The sequence below is a fragment of the Pelodiscus sinensis genome, chromosome 27 (assembly GCF_049634645.1).
Source record: "Pelodiscus sinensis isolate JC-2024 chromosome 27, ASM4963464v1, whole genome shotgun sequence".
Lineage (NCBI taxonomy): Eukaryota > Metazoa > Chordata > Testudines > Trionychidae > Pelodiscus > Pelodiscus sinensis.
The window spans coordinates 14,985,089-14,999,170 of NC_134737.1; the positions used below are offsets into that span (position 1 = coordinate 14,985,089).

Consider the following 14,082-nt stretch of genomic DNA (forward strand, 5'->3'; position numbering starts at 1 on the left):
CCCAACTTAAATGTATACCCCAAATTAAAAAATACAGTAAGAGAACCAAAAAAGTGCTACCGTGGCTTAATAGCCAAGTAAAAGAAGCAGTGACAGATGAAAAAGATACCTTTTAAAAAGTGGAAGCCAAATCTTAGTGAGGAAAATAGAAAGGAGCATAAGCTTTGTCAAATTAAGTAACTATAAGAAAAGCCAAAAAATCTGAAGAGCAGCTAGCTGAAACCTCAAAAAGTAATAGCAAAATGTTTAAGTACATGAGAAGCAGGAGGCTGGCTAAACAACCAGTGGGACCCTTGAATGATCAAGATGCTAAAGGAGCACTCAAAGATGATAAAGTCATAGTGGAGAAGCTAAATGAATTCTTTGCTTCAGTCTTGACTGGTGAGGATATTGGAGAGATTTCCAAGCTTGAGCCATGCTTTTTAGGTGACTAATCTGAAGATTTGTCCCAGAGTGAGGTGTCATTAGAGGAGGTTTTGGAACAAATTGATAAACTTAACAGTAACAAGTCACTGGGATCAGATGGCATTCACCCGGCTTGTAACCTATCCTTTAAATCAGCTTCTGTATCTAATGACTGAAAGATTGCTAATGTGATGTCAATATTTAAAAAGGGCTTTAGTGGTGATCCTGGCAATTACAGACCAGTAAGTCTGACATCAGTACTGGGCAAATTAGTTGAAACTGTAGTAAAGAATAAAATTGTCAGACACATAGATGAACATATTTTGTTGAGGGTAAGTCAACATGGTTTCTGCAAGGGGAGATCATGCCTTTCTAATCTGCTAGAGTTCTTTGAGGGAGTCAACGAACATGCAGACAAGAGGGATCCAGTGGATATTGTGTACTTAGATTTGCAGAAAGCCTTCAACAAGGTCCCTCACCAAAGGCTCTGAAGTAAAGTAAGTTGTCAAGGTATCAGAGGGCAGGTTCTTTCGTGGATTGATAACTGGTTAAAAGACGGGAAACAAAGGGTAGGAATAAATGGTAAGTTTTCAGAGTAGAGAGAGGTAACTAATGGGGTCCCCCAAGAGTCTGTCCTGGGACCAACCCTATTCAACTTATTTATAAATGATCTAGAGAAAGAGGTAAACAGTGAGGTGGCAAAATTTTCAGATGATACCAAACTGCTCAAGATAGTTAAGACCAAAGCAGACTGTGAAGAGCTTCAAAAAGATCTCACCAAACTAAGTGATTGGGCAGCAAAATGGCAAATGAAATTTAATGTTGATAAATGTAAATAATGCATATTGGAAAAAATCTCAACTATACATATAATATGATGGGGACTAATTTAGCTACAACTACTCGAGAGAGATCTTGGAGTCATTGTGGATAGTTCTCTGAAAACATCTACGCAGTGTGCAGCGGCAGTCAAAAAAGCAAATAGAATGTTAGGAATCATTAAAAACGGGATAGAGAATAAGACAGAGAACACCTTATTACCGCTATATAAAACCATGGTACGCCCACATCTTGAATACTGGGTACAGATGTGGTCGCCTCATCTCAAAAAAGAGATATTGGCATTGGAAAAGGTTCAAAAAAGGGCAACAAAATGATTAGGGGTTTAGAACGAGTCCCATATGAAGAGAGATTAAGAAAACTGGGACTTTTCAGCTTAGAAAAGAGAAGAGTAAGGGGGATATGATAGAGGTCTATAAAATCATGACTGGTGTAGTAAAAGTGAATAAGGAAAAGTGATTTACTTATTCCCACAATATAAGAACTAGGGGTCACCAAATGAAATTAATAGGCAGCAGGTTTAAAACAAAAGTTTTTCTTCACTCAGTGCACAGTCAACCTGTGGAACTCCTTGTCAGAGGATTTTGTGAAGACTAGGACTTTAACAGAGTTCAAAAAAGAGCTAAATAGTTTCATGGAGGTTAGGTCCATCAATGGCTATTAGCCAGGATGGGTAGGAACGGTGTCTCTAGCCTCTGTTTGTCTGGAAATAGGTGACAGGAGAGGGATCAGGTGAGGATTACCTGTTGTGTTCCCTCCCTCTGGGGCATCTGGTATTGGCCACTGTTGGCAGACAGGACACTAGGCTAAATGGATGGTTGGTCCGACCCAGTATGGCTGTTCTTACGAAGCAGCAATCATCCTTCTCTCCCCTGGTATGTATCAGTACGGGGAAGGTACAGGAGCCCCTGTGCCAGAGACTATGTTGAGCCTCTAGTAGGGAACAATAACCTGCCTGTGGGTCCCTAAACCTTCTTTCTTTGCTAGAAGCGGCCCTCAGCTGGGCCCTCAAAGTCCTGCAATGTCTTCCTCCCTCTGCTCCCTCTTGCGCTGGTACTTTCTCTTAGAACACAGTGCACTCATTAGGCAAACTTCAGCCATTTGCTGCTGCAGAGAGTAGATTCCTCTGTGTTGGGATGGGAGAGATGTTGCCCTTCTACTGTTCCCAGGGGGAAAAAACAGCCCATGCTGCCGGGACTGAATGGCTTTGAGACCCAAAAGGCAGTCTCAGTGGTGGCTTGCAGAGGTCACAGCCTGTCGGAGAGCAGGCTGCAGCGGAGGAGGAGTCCTGGGCAAGCTGGCGCTCTCAGTTTCTTGAAGCAGAACTGGTGTCTTGGATTGTGAGCTCTCAGGCAGCTGGTTTTGTTTCAGTATCCGCCAGGGCACAAAGGGGATTGTTTGTCTCCGGATCAGATGACTGGCCTGCCTACTTCCTGCTCTGCTGCTGTTCAAGGCAGAAGCTCCTATCTTGCTTTGGACCCCAACTGTTACTTGTTTCTGGTTCTGTCATGGGTCCTGTTTAATTTGTACTGAACTAACAGTTCCATCTGCCTCTTCGGGTTCCCCTTGCTGCGGCCAGGCAATCATTAACGTGGGGTTTCTAGACATCAGCAGTAAATTAAAAGACAGTCATTTTGTTTAAAGAGGACTTATGAGAAAGATAAGCTGAGAACAAAACTGTCACAGATAGCTTGCGCCTTGTCCTGGAGCTGTTGGACTCAGTAGCAGTTTCAGACCTGGGGAAAGCACAGCTGTCCTCTAAAATGACTCCGGATCGTTGGATGATAACTCTACAGAAAGTGTTTTACTTCTGGCCATAATTTGGATCCCATGTGAGTATGTGGGGTAGGAGGGGCGTGGCTGAAGTCATCTTCATAGATTTTAAGGCTAGAAGGAAGCAGTGTGCTGATCTAGTCTGGCCTCCTGAATATCACAGGCTAGAGAATTTTATCTACTGAGTCCTGCATCCATCTCATGGCTTCTGGCTGCCTAGAGCTACATGCCCAGTCTTGACATAAAGACTTCTAGGGATGGAGAATCCATCAGATCCCTCGGTCAGTTCCCCTCGCTGTGAAAAAGCTGCATTTTGCAATAAAAATCTCTTCCCCTCTGTTACTCAGCTTGCTTTCTCCTGTCTCTTGTAATGCCATCACCTCATCTGTTTTCCATTTGCCTACAGGGATCCAGGGTGCACAAACAAGCAGCCTCTCAGATTCATTCTTAAAGAAGCAAAGGAGGGAAGGAAAGTCCATTTCCCCATTTGCAAGTCACCTATAATTAGGCCATAAGGAAGCACCGTTCCCCAACCCTGTTTGCCTCAGGGCTTGTCTGCATGTGAAACTGAGCAGAATAGCAGCTGTGAAACAGGCAGTTCGGCAGTAGTGAGTCGCGGATGAGTGCCCATGTGAGGGGCTATTCCAGAATGGGTGGAGACGAGCTCACTCAGCTGTGCCTGTCAGTCAGTGTCTCCGTGGGAGTGGGGTCTGAAGGGGCTGGGACTCCCAAGTGGCTGTGCTATTGGGGAGTGGGAGCTGTTAGCTGGATTCAGCGTGTGTGTGATGGTTTTCCAGGTGCCCAGGACTGAATTACATTGGCATCCTTAGCCTCTCGTGCAGGGGTGAGGAGCTTTTCTGGCTCGGAGGCCTCTGACCCACAGAAAAATCAGTCAGCAGCCATGCAGCACCGAGAAAACAAAACAAAAACGCCCCAAACAACCCTCACTGACCTGGCCCCCAAGTAAGGAGGAGGAAAACCCCCTCTCACATGTGGCCCCCAACCGAAAAGCAGGAAGAAAAAGACACATCACCTAAAATCCAGCCCCCGGACAGGGCTGGATTAACTCTCCTGAGGACTCACAGCTAGTAGATTTTGTGGGGCCCCCTAGGCTCTGAGGATGCTGTGGGAGTGAGGGGAGGGCTGGATCAAAGCAAGCTGTGGGCTCTCTCCTCTAGTGGTTGTGTGGAGTGAGAGCTCCCTGATACCACCAGTCTGTCAGACACTCAGGTACCAGCCCTTAGTTTGCCTTGCAGCTTAACGATAGGTGCAGCTCAATTCCTAGTCCCCTTTGAAGTGTTTCTTTGTGCTGTCCAGCCCCTGCCACTGGCTACTTGGGGAAGTACCAGCTCTGCTATCCTCAAAGGAACAGTGTCGACACCAGCTGGTAAGATTCAGCTCTAATCCAGCACTTTGCTCCGTCCCACAGCACTTAAGGATGGTCAGTATGGACGCTGGAAACAAATGGCTACACAGCAAACAGAACCACAACATGCTTTCTAGACCCTAAACTTAAGTTAGGTTTGCCTGAAGAAATTTTTCATCCAACATCATTTGCAGTTTTTCATCCCGCGCTGGCCGAGTTCCCATTTTCATGAATGTAAACATGCTGTCTATTTACTTCCAAGGTGCAGGATCACCGGGTGTATCTTTGCCTCCCATTTACACCCCAGTTTGATTGCCTGTGCTCTGAGACAGAATAACCAGCGGTGGTTTGTTTTACCTGTGTGCTGTGTCCCTAGTGATTTTTCATCTTTGTTGACTTCCTAGCTTCTATTGTGTTAGCTTCCAATGCTTCATTTACATCCCACAGAGAGACTGGTGAATAAACATCTAGCTGACAGAGAACCTGGTTCTTTTCTGCTGGGACTCGTGCCTTGACAAAGATCCTACAAATATAATTGCAGCAGACATACATAATTCTGTACATAGCATTCATGCACCGAGCCCAGTGCAGATGCTAATGTGTATCCGTGGATGCAGATAGAAATCGGGATCCACTGATCTGCAGGGATCTACTCCCAGGAGATGCTTGGCCAAAGGAGATGAACATGGTGCTGCTGCTCCCAGGAGCCAGCGTCCCGTGCTGGCAGCACCCCCCAGCCATGTGGTTGCACCGCCCCCATGAACAGCTCCAGACGAGAGGTAGCTAGGGGTGGTACAGCCACATGTCTGAGAGGAGCTGCCAGCACTGGACACTGGCTCCTAGGAGCAGCAACATCATGCTCATTTCCTTTGGCCAGAGTGTCTCCTAGGATCAGCGGATAACGATTTCTCTCTCTGGATGCACTGGTAGACGTTTAGCTCTGTGCAGGGCTCTTGTTCATACCCACATCTCACAGCACTGTTAATGACCAGGGTGACCATCTGATGAGCCAGGCTGTAGGTACTGGAATCGGAGCATCCCTGTAACCCACTGCCCAGTTGGCACTGAGGGGGGTGTCTTTGATCACACCCTAGGTTTGTGCTGGACTGTTCCCCCGTTGGCCCTAAGACTCAGCAGTAGCAGCAGCAGCAGCATGCGGGGCAACAGAGTTGCTTCCGACTCAAACATCTGCATCAATGTCTCTTTCTGCAAACATCCTGACTTTTGTGATCTTCTGGCAAAGGCACTGCTTGATCTCTGCCTCCAGCCGCTACCACCTAATGGTGATGTCCCTCGCTGACTCCCTGGTTCTCCTTCTCCTTGAGATGATCCCAAAAAGCTACTGCACAGAGCCATTCTGGTACCGGGACCCTCGGTGCACCCTCCGGGATGTCTTCAGTTATGGTGCAATCAACACCTCTGGCTGGCTGGTGGTCTCCTTCACCACTGAGCGCTTCATTGCGATCAACTTTTTCAAACTGAGGGCAAAGATGTGCTCCCCAAGACGCACGCTCTACGCTATCGCCTTGGTTCAGGTCTGCAGCTACCTAGTGGCTCTCCCATATTATTGGTCCAACAGATCAGAAAGGGTGGATGGGACAGAGCAGGTGGTGTGCAAGTTTAACTCTGACCTTTCCAGCTATTACGTTGAGGGGCTGGTTTGGTTTCAGACCTCGCTGGTCAATGTTATCCCTTATATCATCATCTTCACCTTGAACGGCCTGAGCCTGAGGCAGATCCTGAGGCCTTGGAGGTTTTTCGCTTTCCTCTGTAGCATGGGGCACGGGTCACTTGCTGGAGGATTCTTTGCATCTTGGGGTCTTTAAACCAATGTTTGAGGACTTCAGTATCTGAGATCTAGGTGAGAGGATTATTCCAGGAGTGGATGGGTGAGATTCTGTGGCCTGCATTGTGCAGGGGGTCAGACTAGATGATCATAATGGTCCCTTCTGACCTTTAAAGTCTATGAGATCTGCAGCAATGAAGTGCACTGTGTGATGGACAGGAGCAGCCACTGTGTGACCTCTGGGAGCCATTTCAGGCACCAAAAAAAAAATCCATCCTCCTCGTTATGGTCTCGATGACGTTTGCTTATCTGGGCACCACCAGGTTCGTCGCGCAGATTATTCTCAAAACCTGCCATTACGACATCGAGAGACGGGACTACTCTAAGGCCATGAATATTGAGGTGGACCCTGGCACTATGCTGGAACTGACCAGCGCAGCTGTGAACAAGCATCTCTATGCCTGCACCCAGACTGCCTTTCATAGGAAGCTAGTCCACTACCTCAAGACTCTCCTCTCTCCCTGCAAAGCACAGAGCAAGCACCTGTCAGCCATTTCCCAGGTATAACGCACCTGTGCGCGCACCTAGCCTGACAGGGCTGTCACACTGTATGTCCTCCCAGGGGCAGGTACATCCCCAGGTCTTTAATGAGAGGATGTGCCTTATCCCAGTCAGGAATGAGGAGAAGAGAAGACCTAGCACCATGTATGTAAAACAAACACGGTTCATATGAACATTTTTAGCAGCTCGTGGCTGACTGAAGTTTTCAGGATAACAGGCCATGCATTCCAGTTTTGTCAGACTCGCTTGGGGGAGGGGTAGTTTGGATGCTAAGCAGCATGAAGGTATCTCAGCGCCTCCGAGGGACCCTTCAGTGCTCTGAGGAAAACTGGCTGTGATTGGTCAGTGTTACAGGGGCCTAGAATTAGAGCTGGTCAAAAGTCAGGATTTCTGGGTTGTGGGAAACCATCTGTATTTTAAATCTGTCTTCTTCTGAGTTGGAACCAAACCACGTTTAAAAAAAAAAATGCCCCGCAAGTCAGAACTTCTTGGGAAAATAATTCCAGATCGAGACGCTCAATCTTCTCCTGGGGATCCAGCAGCTGCCGAGTGAAACATTCTACTCACTTTCAGGCAGCGACCGCCAGGGCTTTTAGGGTGTGTGACTCTGGGGCAGCCTGCCATGTGGGACCCCAGGCTGCCAGACTCCTGGCCCACTGGCTCCCAGGGCTGCCAGCTCAGAGCTGGGGCTTTCAGAGCGTCCAGGCTTCTTGGTGATTAGAGATGGAGGTGGAGCGCTCTAGGTTTACAGTCTGCAGGTGGGATCCTGGCTGTGCTGCCCTGACGTTACAGACGTTGTAAGCGTAGGGTCTCTAGCAGCTTGCCAGGAACGGCCATTTTGACAAAACACTTTGGATTCAATGAATCAGCATGTTCCAGCAAAGTTTTCTTGGCAATTATTCCATCCAGCTCTGCTTCGACTGTGTGTGCACAGTGGACTTCTTAGTGCAACCTCCGGCAGTCTCCTAACATCCTACTGGTTCTGAGCAGGCTCACATAACGCAGGAAACGCCATAGGGAAGGAGAACAAGCTACTGGTACGCCAGCCTTATCCCAGTAGAACTAGCGGTTGTACCCGTGTACTTTTTTTAATCACATCCCTAATTGAATAGTTATATCAATGCAAAATCTGGCTGTAGACCAGGCCTAAGTGACAAGAAATAAAGGCTTCAAGTCAGTCAGTGTTCTGACTTTGCCTTTCCGGGGCGGTTTTGTGCCTTGGTTAAGAATGGAGCATCATGCTAGGTGGGTCAGGTCTAGCTCTCGGAGGAGAGAGCGCACACGTCTGCCGCGGTGCCAAGCAATTGGAGATTGCTGCAAACTCCTCTCAAAGGCCTTGGCCCCAGTAAGGCCCTGAGTGTTCAGGGCCCCTTACAGCAGAGCACGCAGAGGGCTGGCTTAGTTTTGGGCCATGTAGACCATGACTGTGACCTTCCAAAAGGAGGCATGGTTACGGCCCCTGTGCAGCCATTCAGAGTCACAGGCATTAAGGGCAGAAGGGACAGGTGTGTGCGTCCACTGTGACCTTCGGCCCAGGCTAGAGACCTGCCTCCAGGCCAGAGCTGCAGGTTGAGCCAGAGCCAAGCTTTCCGGAAGGCACTCAATCTCGATGCAGAGACTTAATGTGGTAGATAATCCACCAGCTCGAAGTGAGCAGGCTCCACTGGCTAATTCTCTGTTCCAAATCCCCGTCTGAATGTGTCTGTTTCCAGTCATTGGACTCAGTTCTGCCTTAGATTGCTGGCTGGGAGAGTTCTCTGCCAGCCGAAGTCTCCTACTTGAGTAGGTAGCTGGAGCATGTCACCTCTGGCCCTTCCCTTGAATAAGAGAGAGAGATCAACCTGCTTAAGCCTCTTACTGTCCCAGACCCAAGAGCTCGGCCACCTCAGCGCTCACACACTGCCCTGTGCTGGCTATGAAGCACATTTAGACAAGGCAGCTTAGAAGCAGAGCCCTGTTTAGCCAATGTAATGGGATCTGGACCAGGCCAGATAATCAAAACTTTGGATAATCCAGAGAATAGGAAAGGCTGAGGCTGCTTCGCCATCTAATGGCCCAGGAGAAATCACCCACTTCAGGGTGTGAGTGTGAGGGTTGTTGGGTAAATACAGAGAGCCAATGGGTGGTCTGCTAACCAGGGTTTGACTGTGTGCCTGTCACAGCCAGCTGAGCATTTCTTCTTGTACACCTCTGAATTTTAACAGCAGCTTGGACAAACGTGGGGCCACAGAGGGCAGCTGCTGGAGCACAGAGCACCCCCCCCCCCCCCCCCGTAACTTGCACTGGGCCCCACAGAGGGTGTCCGCTCCCCTGAGGATGGTCTAGACCAGTGTTTCCCAATTTTATTTGGCCATGGAACCCTTTTAAACTCAAAAGAATTTCGCAGAACCTCTAAGGCTACGTCTAGACTGGCATGATTTTCCGGAAATGCTTTTAACGGAAAAGTTTTCCGTTAAAAGTATTTTCGGTAAAGCACGTCTAGATTGGCACGGACGCTTTTCCGCAAAAGTACTTTTTACAGAAAAGCGTCCATGGCCAATCTAGACACGCTTTTCCGCAAAAAAGCCCCAATCGCCATTTTCGCAATCGGGGCTTTTTTGCGGAAAACAAATCTCTGCTGTCTACACTGGCCCTTTTGCGCAAAAGTTTTTCAGAAAAAGACTTTTACCCGAACGGGAGCAGCATAGTATTTCCGCAAAAGCACTGACAATCTTACATGAGATCGTCGGTGCTTTTGCGGAAATTCAAGCGGCCAGTGTAGACACAGCCCAACAGTCTAATATATGGAGCTGAAAAAGTAGACACAAATAAGTAAGGGTGGTAATAAACACACGCTAAACAGGGTCCTGAGATCAACATTTAGTTTAATTGCACGTATTTAAAAACAAAAATCACAATTTTTTTTAAATCATAAAATGGAATTTTCTCGCGGAAACCTTATTTTCAATTTGCGGAACCCCGGGGTTCTGTGGAACCCCGTTTGGGGAACACTGATCTAGATAAAACTTAGTCCTGCCGTGAGGGCAGAGATGGGACTAGATGACCTCTCAAGGCCCCTTCCAGTCATCCGATTCTACGACCTACCTTATCACTCTGGGCACAGCCTCTCATGGGCATACTCCCAGCGGGCAGTGGGTGGTGACTGGTCTGGTGGAGGTTTCTGGGCTGTGTCCTAGGACGTGCTGCTGAGAGCATGAGGTCAGTATTGAATGCAATGCGATACACTGCAGATTTGCACAGAGAGGGGGCTGTTCGCACGGTGTCATTCCTGGGCTGCTCTTGTTCGGTTCATGCTGCTGTCAGCGGGCTCCTTCCAAGGCAGCAGCCTGGCCACCCTGCGACGTCTGGGTGACATTTGATCCTGTCCCGTGGGTCTAGCTGGCCTGAATGACAGAGGGCAGTGGCTGCTTCGGCAGGCTGCATCCAGGAAGGCGTGAGGCGAAGCAGCGAAGAGACTCAGTTGGCAGCTGGCGTAAAAGATCTGACCTAGTTGGGTTTGTTTCAGCTGAACCTGTGTCTGGGTCTTTGCTCCTACCGAAGCAGCCCTGCCTTGCTACTTGGCCTGCCTGTCAGGAAGCATTGCTGAGGTAATGAGCTACGCTTTTCGGAGTCAAGGCGAAGCCCTCCAGCGACGCCACTCTCCCTTGCTTTGCTCGCCTGCTTTCCTACCCGGCAGCAGTCGCCCATCAAATTTCCCGTAACATTTGCATGAAGGATCCTTCGGGGACACGGTGAACCCTGGAGGAGCTGGGGAGATGGCGCCCGCCGTCCTTCAAGGGCAGTGACTCCACCTCCTGGGGATTTACATAACGGCAGGAAAGAGAGCGTGTTTCCCAGCGGCTTTGGAAGAGGCAGAGTTGCTGGACAAGAGCAAGACGAGGACGTGCAACTTTATCTGATGTCCGTGCCCTCGCTGGAGCTGGGAGGCCCCTGGGGGAGACGGCTCCCTGCTAGGGATGTAAAATCCCATTTAATTGGTTCACCGATTAAACATAATGTTTAACCCTTTAACTGATTAAAGGGCGGGCGGGGGGGGGGCTCCCTCACCCACCACAGCTGGGCTGGTGTCCCCCCACCCCACCCGGCACAGGTACGGACTGCTCCAGAGCAGCCCATGCCTGGGCTCGCTGCGACAGGAGCTGCTCTGGGGGGCTAGGCTGGAACAGCCCCCTGCCTGTGTGGGGGGGAGCTGCTCCAGCCCCCACTGGTTAACTGGAAGCAGTAACCATTCACCCGTTAAGGCAAGCCTGCCAGTTAACGTGTTAACCTTTCCCATCCCTACTCCCTCCCTGATCCAAGGCTCCAGCCCTGCCCTGTGCTACTGAGCTGGAGCAGCAGGCAGGAGGGGATAAAGGGCTGTAGAGGCGGGCCCTGTCCCTCGGGAGGCTGGGGCAGGGCTGGTCTCATTAGCCTCTGGTTGTGCCAGCCCTGAGGTGCCCTCATATTCCAGCCATTGGCCTTGCCGGAGCTCCACCCCACGCCTGCTGGCCGTGCCCCGGGGGCTGCCCGCCATTCATCCTCTGCACCCCCAAGGCCAACCCCCCCGGGTGTAGCTACCTCCTAACAAGTCTCCTCCCTCGCTGCGTGCTCACAGCTCTCTATGCCCGCCCACAGGGCTGGCAGCCCCCGATGCTGAAAGCCCAAGGCCAGCAGAGGGGTGTCCTGCGGAACCAGAGGAACCAGCTTCTGCCCAGCAGCCCCGTGGTCTGCCCTGCTCCCCTTAGGGCTGCCCCTGTGGAAACCTCCGTGGCAGCCAGGGTGAGATAAAGGCTGTTGCAAAATTGCGTTGGTGCTTCACCAGCAACTGTTTCCTGGGAGGGTGAAAGTCCAAAGGCAGCGCAGGCTGGGGGGTGGGGCGGGGCAGCAGGGGAGCAGGGGGGAGTGGAGGGGGAGATGGAGGTGAGGCAAGCAGGGTTCTTTGGGGAGGAGAGGACAGATGAGGCTGGAAGGGGGGGTGAGGGGCTCCTAGGAATTCCTATACTATAGGAGGCTGGGTGGTGATTTGGGGGTGCTGTGCAGTGAGAAGGGGGTGCAGTGGGTGGGGGGGCTGTGCAGTGAGAAGGGGTCAATGGGCATGGGCACTGCAGTGATTTGTGGGTGCAGTGGGGGGGCTGTGCAGTGAGATGGAGTGCAGCAGGGGGGTGCTGTGCAGTGAGGGGAGGAATGCCAAGCACACACCCTGGTAACAGGCACAGCCCCCTGCATGTGGCAGCTGTGGCCAGGCTGCTCTGTGTTGTGCCTCCAGACATGGGGCAGGCACTGGGGAATGCCCTTCTCTCTCCTTCCCTTTCCCAGGGGCCTCTCCGTGGCTTTCAGCTCTGGTACAGGGGCAGGGAGATGGCCCGGGGGTGCTTCATGTAGGCCTGGGTCCTCTTGTGCGCTAGCCCTCCCGTGAGATTCCTGGCTCCAGTCCGGGCGGGTGCCTGCCTGCAGGACGGGGCGTAGGTCAGCGTGGAACCCAATGAAAAGCCACCGGGCAGTGTGCGGGCTCCTCCCGGCAGCTGCCCTCAGAGCTGGCGCAGGTCAGACCTCGTGCCTGGCCTGGCCTCTCCCCTGCCTCTGCAAGAAGCGCTGGATGGGGTTTGCTCTGCTCAGGCTGGTCACAACAAAGCCGCATGGGCTGCGGGGCTTGTCTGGCTCGCTTCTCCCTGGGGCCACCACCTGAGCCCCTCTGGCCTGGCTCCCCACCCTGTGGCCCCCCGACGTGGGGAGGGCTGGGCTCTGGGACCCGGCTTTTGTGGGTGTTGGGAAGAGACGCACTAGACTGCAGGTGGGTCTCAGAGCTGAGCCGCCTGCCCGGGGCGAGGGGGAAGGACACCGCGCTGCTGGGCTCCCAGGGCTTCCCTAGGGCCTGCTCTGACAGGATCGCCGTGGGGGGGCCTTTCCCCGGCAGGTGGAGCCCAGCTCTGTGGGGCCGTGCTGGGCTGTCCGCATGGCTGCCTCAGGCCCCCCCTCCCTGCCACGGGACGTGGCCAGGCAGGGACCCGTGCTTGGCCTACCATGTGACAGAAATGGGATCAGAGCCCTCCTGGCCATAGGCTGCTTCGGGCCTTGCTCTTTGGGGGTCCCCCGGGACCTGGGGTGGCAGGAGCACCAAGTCCCAGCCTGTTCCGCTGCCCTGAGCAAGTAGCAGGAGCAGGCTGGGGCCGGGATGCTCCACTTCCTGCCACTGTGAGTGCGGGGGAAGGGAGGGGGTGCCCCCCGTTGCCAGCGCCAGGCCCCTGATAACTCCCCGGGTCAGGTTGCTCAGGGAAGGGCTGGAGGGAGCAGGACAGGGATGGGGTGGGGCTTGGGGAAGGGGGGGAGCGGGGGCAGGAAGGGGGGGCAGTCCGAGGCAGACAGTGCGGGGTATCCGGGGCCCTGCTGGTGGTAACCCGTCTGGGACTCAGCACAAGCCGAAAGCAGGGCTAGAAGCGTGCTCTCCCGACGTGGAGGGAGTGGCCAGACCAGTTCCTTAGAGACAAAGGGCAAGCTGACACCTCAGCCAAGGCCTGGCTCGCGCTCTGCCAAGTGGCCGTTCATTGGCAGGAAAGGGGGCGAGGGCCCAAACGCCACACCTTGGCAAAGCAGCGTTGCCACCCACACGGCCTGCCTGCTGCCTGGCTCCCGGCTGGAAACTCTCCTCCCGCAGGGGCTGGAGTACCAACAGAAAGGGCAGGCACCCCTTTCCCCGGCCCGGTGCATGCACAGCACCGCACGCGCTGGACTCTGGAGGAGGGGCCCAGCCGGCCTGCTGAAAGCATGCGGGGAGAAAACTCGGCTTTGACCCGAAGGAGGTTTAAGTCGGGCCCCAGTGTTTTCTGTTTCTGGTAACCGCTTCGGACTGCCCTGCCGCGGCGCCTGGGCTCGCTTGGCTCCTCTCGTACTTCACGGCCTGGCTTTATCTCAGCCAGCGTGTTCCCGGCGACATGTCTCTGCTGCCTGCTGCTCCCATTGCACCCCGTACTGGAAGCCCAGGAGTATTCTGGGGGGGCCTGGCATAGGGCGGCAGCGGGGGTCAGGCCCTGTGCACTCACCATGATGGCGGGAGCCGCGGCGCTCCACTTGTCACCGCTGCAGTCAATGGGGGGGGGTGACAACCCCCGCTGCCGCCCCATGCCAGGTCCCACAGCAAGCCCCGAGGCTGGCCTGCACCATGGGGGTCCTGGCCTTCGACAAGGTGGGGCAGCTGCCCTGAACTGTCCTGTAGCTGGGACTGCTCTGGCTGCAATGCACAGGGCCCCCAGGGTGCAGGGCAGGGGTGACGCAGCCAGGCCCCATGGCTGCTGGGGAAGGTGCCGTAGCCTGTTGCTTGGGGGAAGAGCCACATCAGCAGGCCTCTGGGAGCAGCAGGGCTTTGGGGGGGTGCGGT

The 14,082-nt window shown here is 52.9% G+C and overlaps 1 protein-coding gene across 1 annotated transcript; it reads left to right on the top strand.

The window, feature by feature from the left end:
• Positions 1 to 5,222: 5,222 nt before the first annotated feature.
• Positions 5,223 to 9,214, top strand: LOC142820904 (putative G-protein coupled receptor 139). Its single transcript, XM_075910387.1, is given in 3 exon segments — positions 5,223 to 6,128; positions 6,363 to 6,442; positions 6,445 to 9,214. Coding segments are annotated over 3 exon segments (921 nt in total). The 5' UTR covers positions 5,223 to 5,580; the 3' UTR covers positions 6,738 to 9,214.
• The last annotated feature ends 4,868 nt before the right edge of the window (positions 9,215 to 14,082 follow it).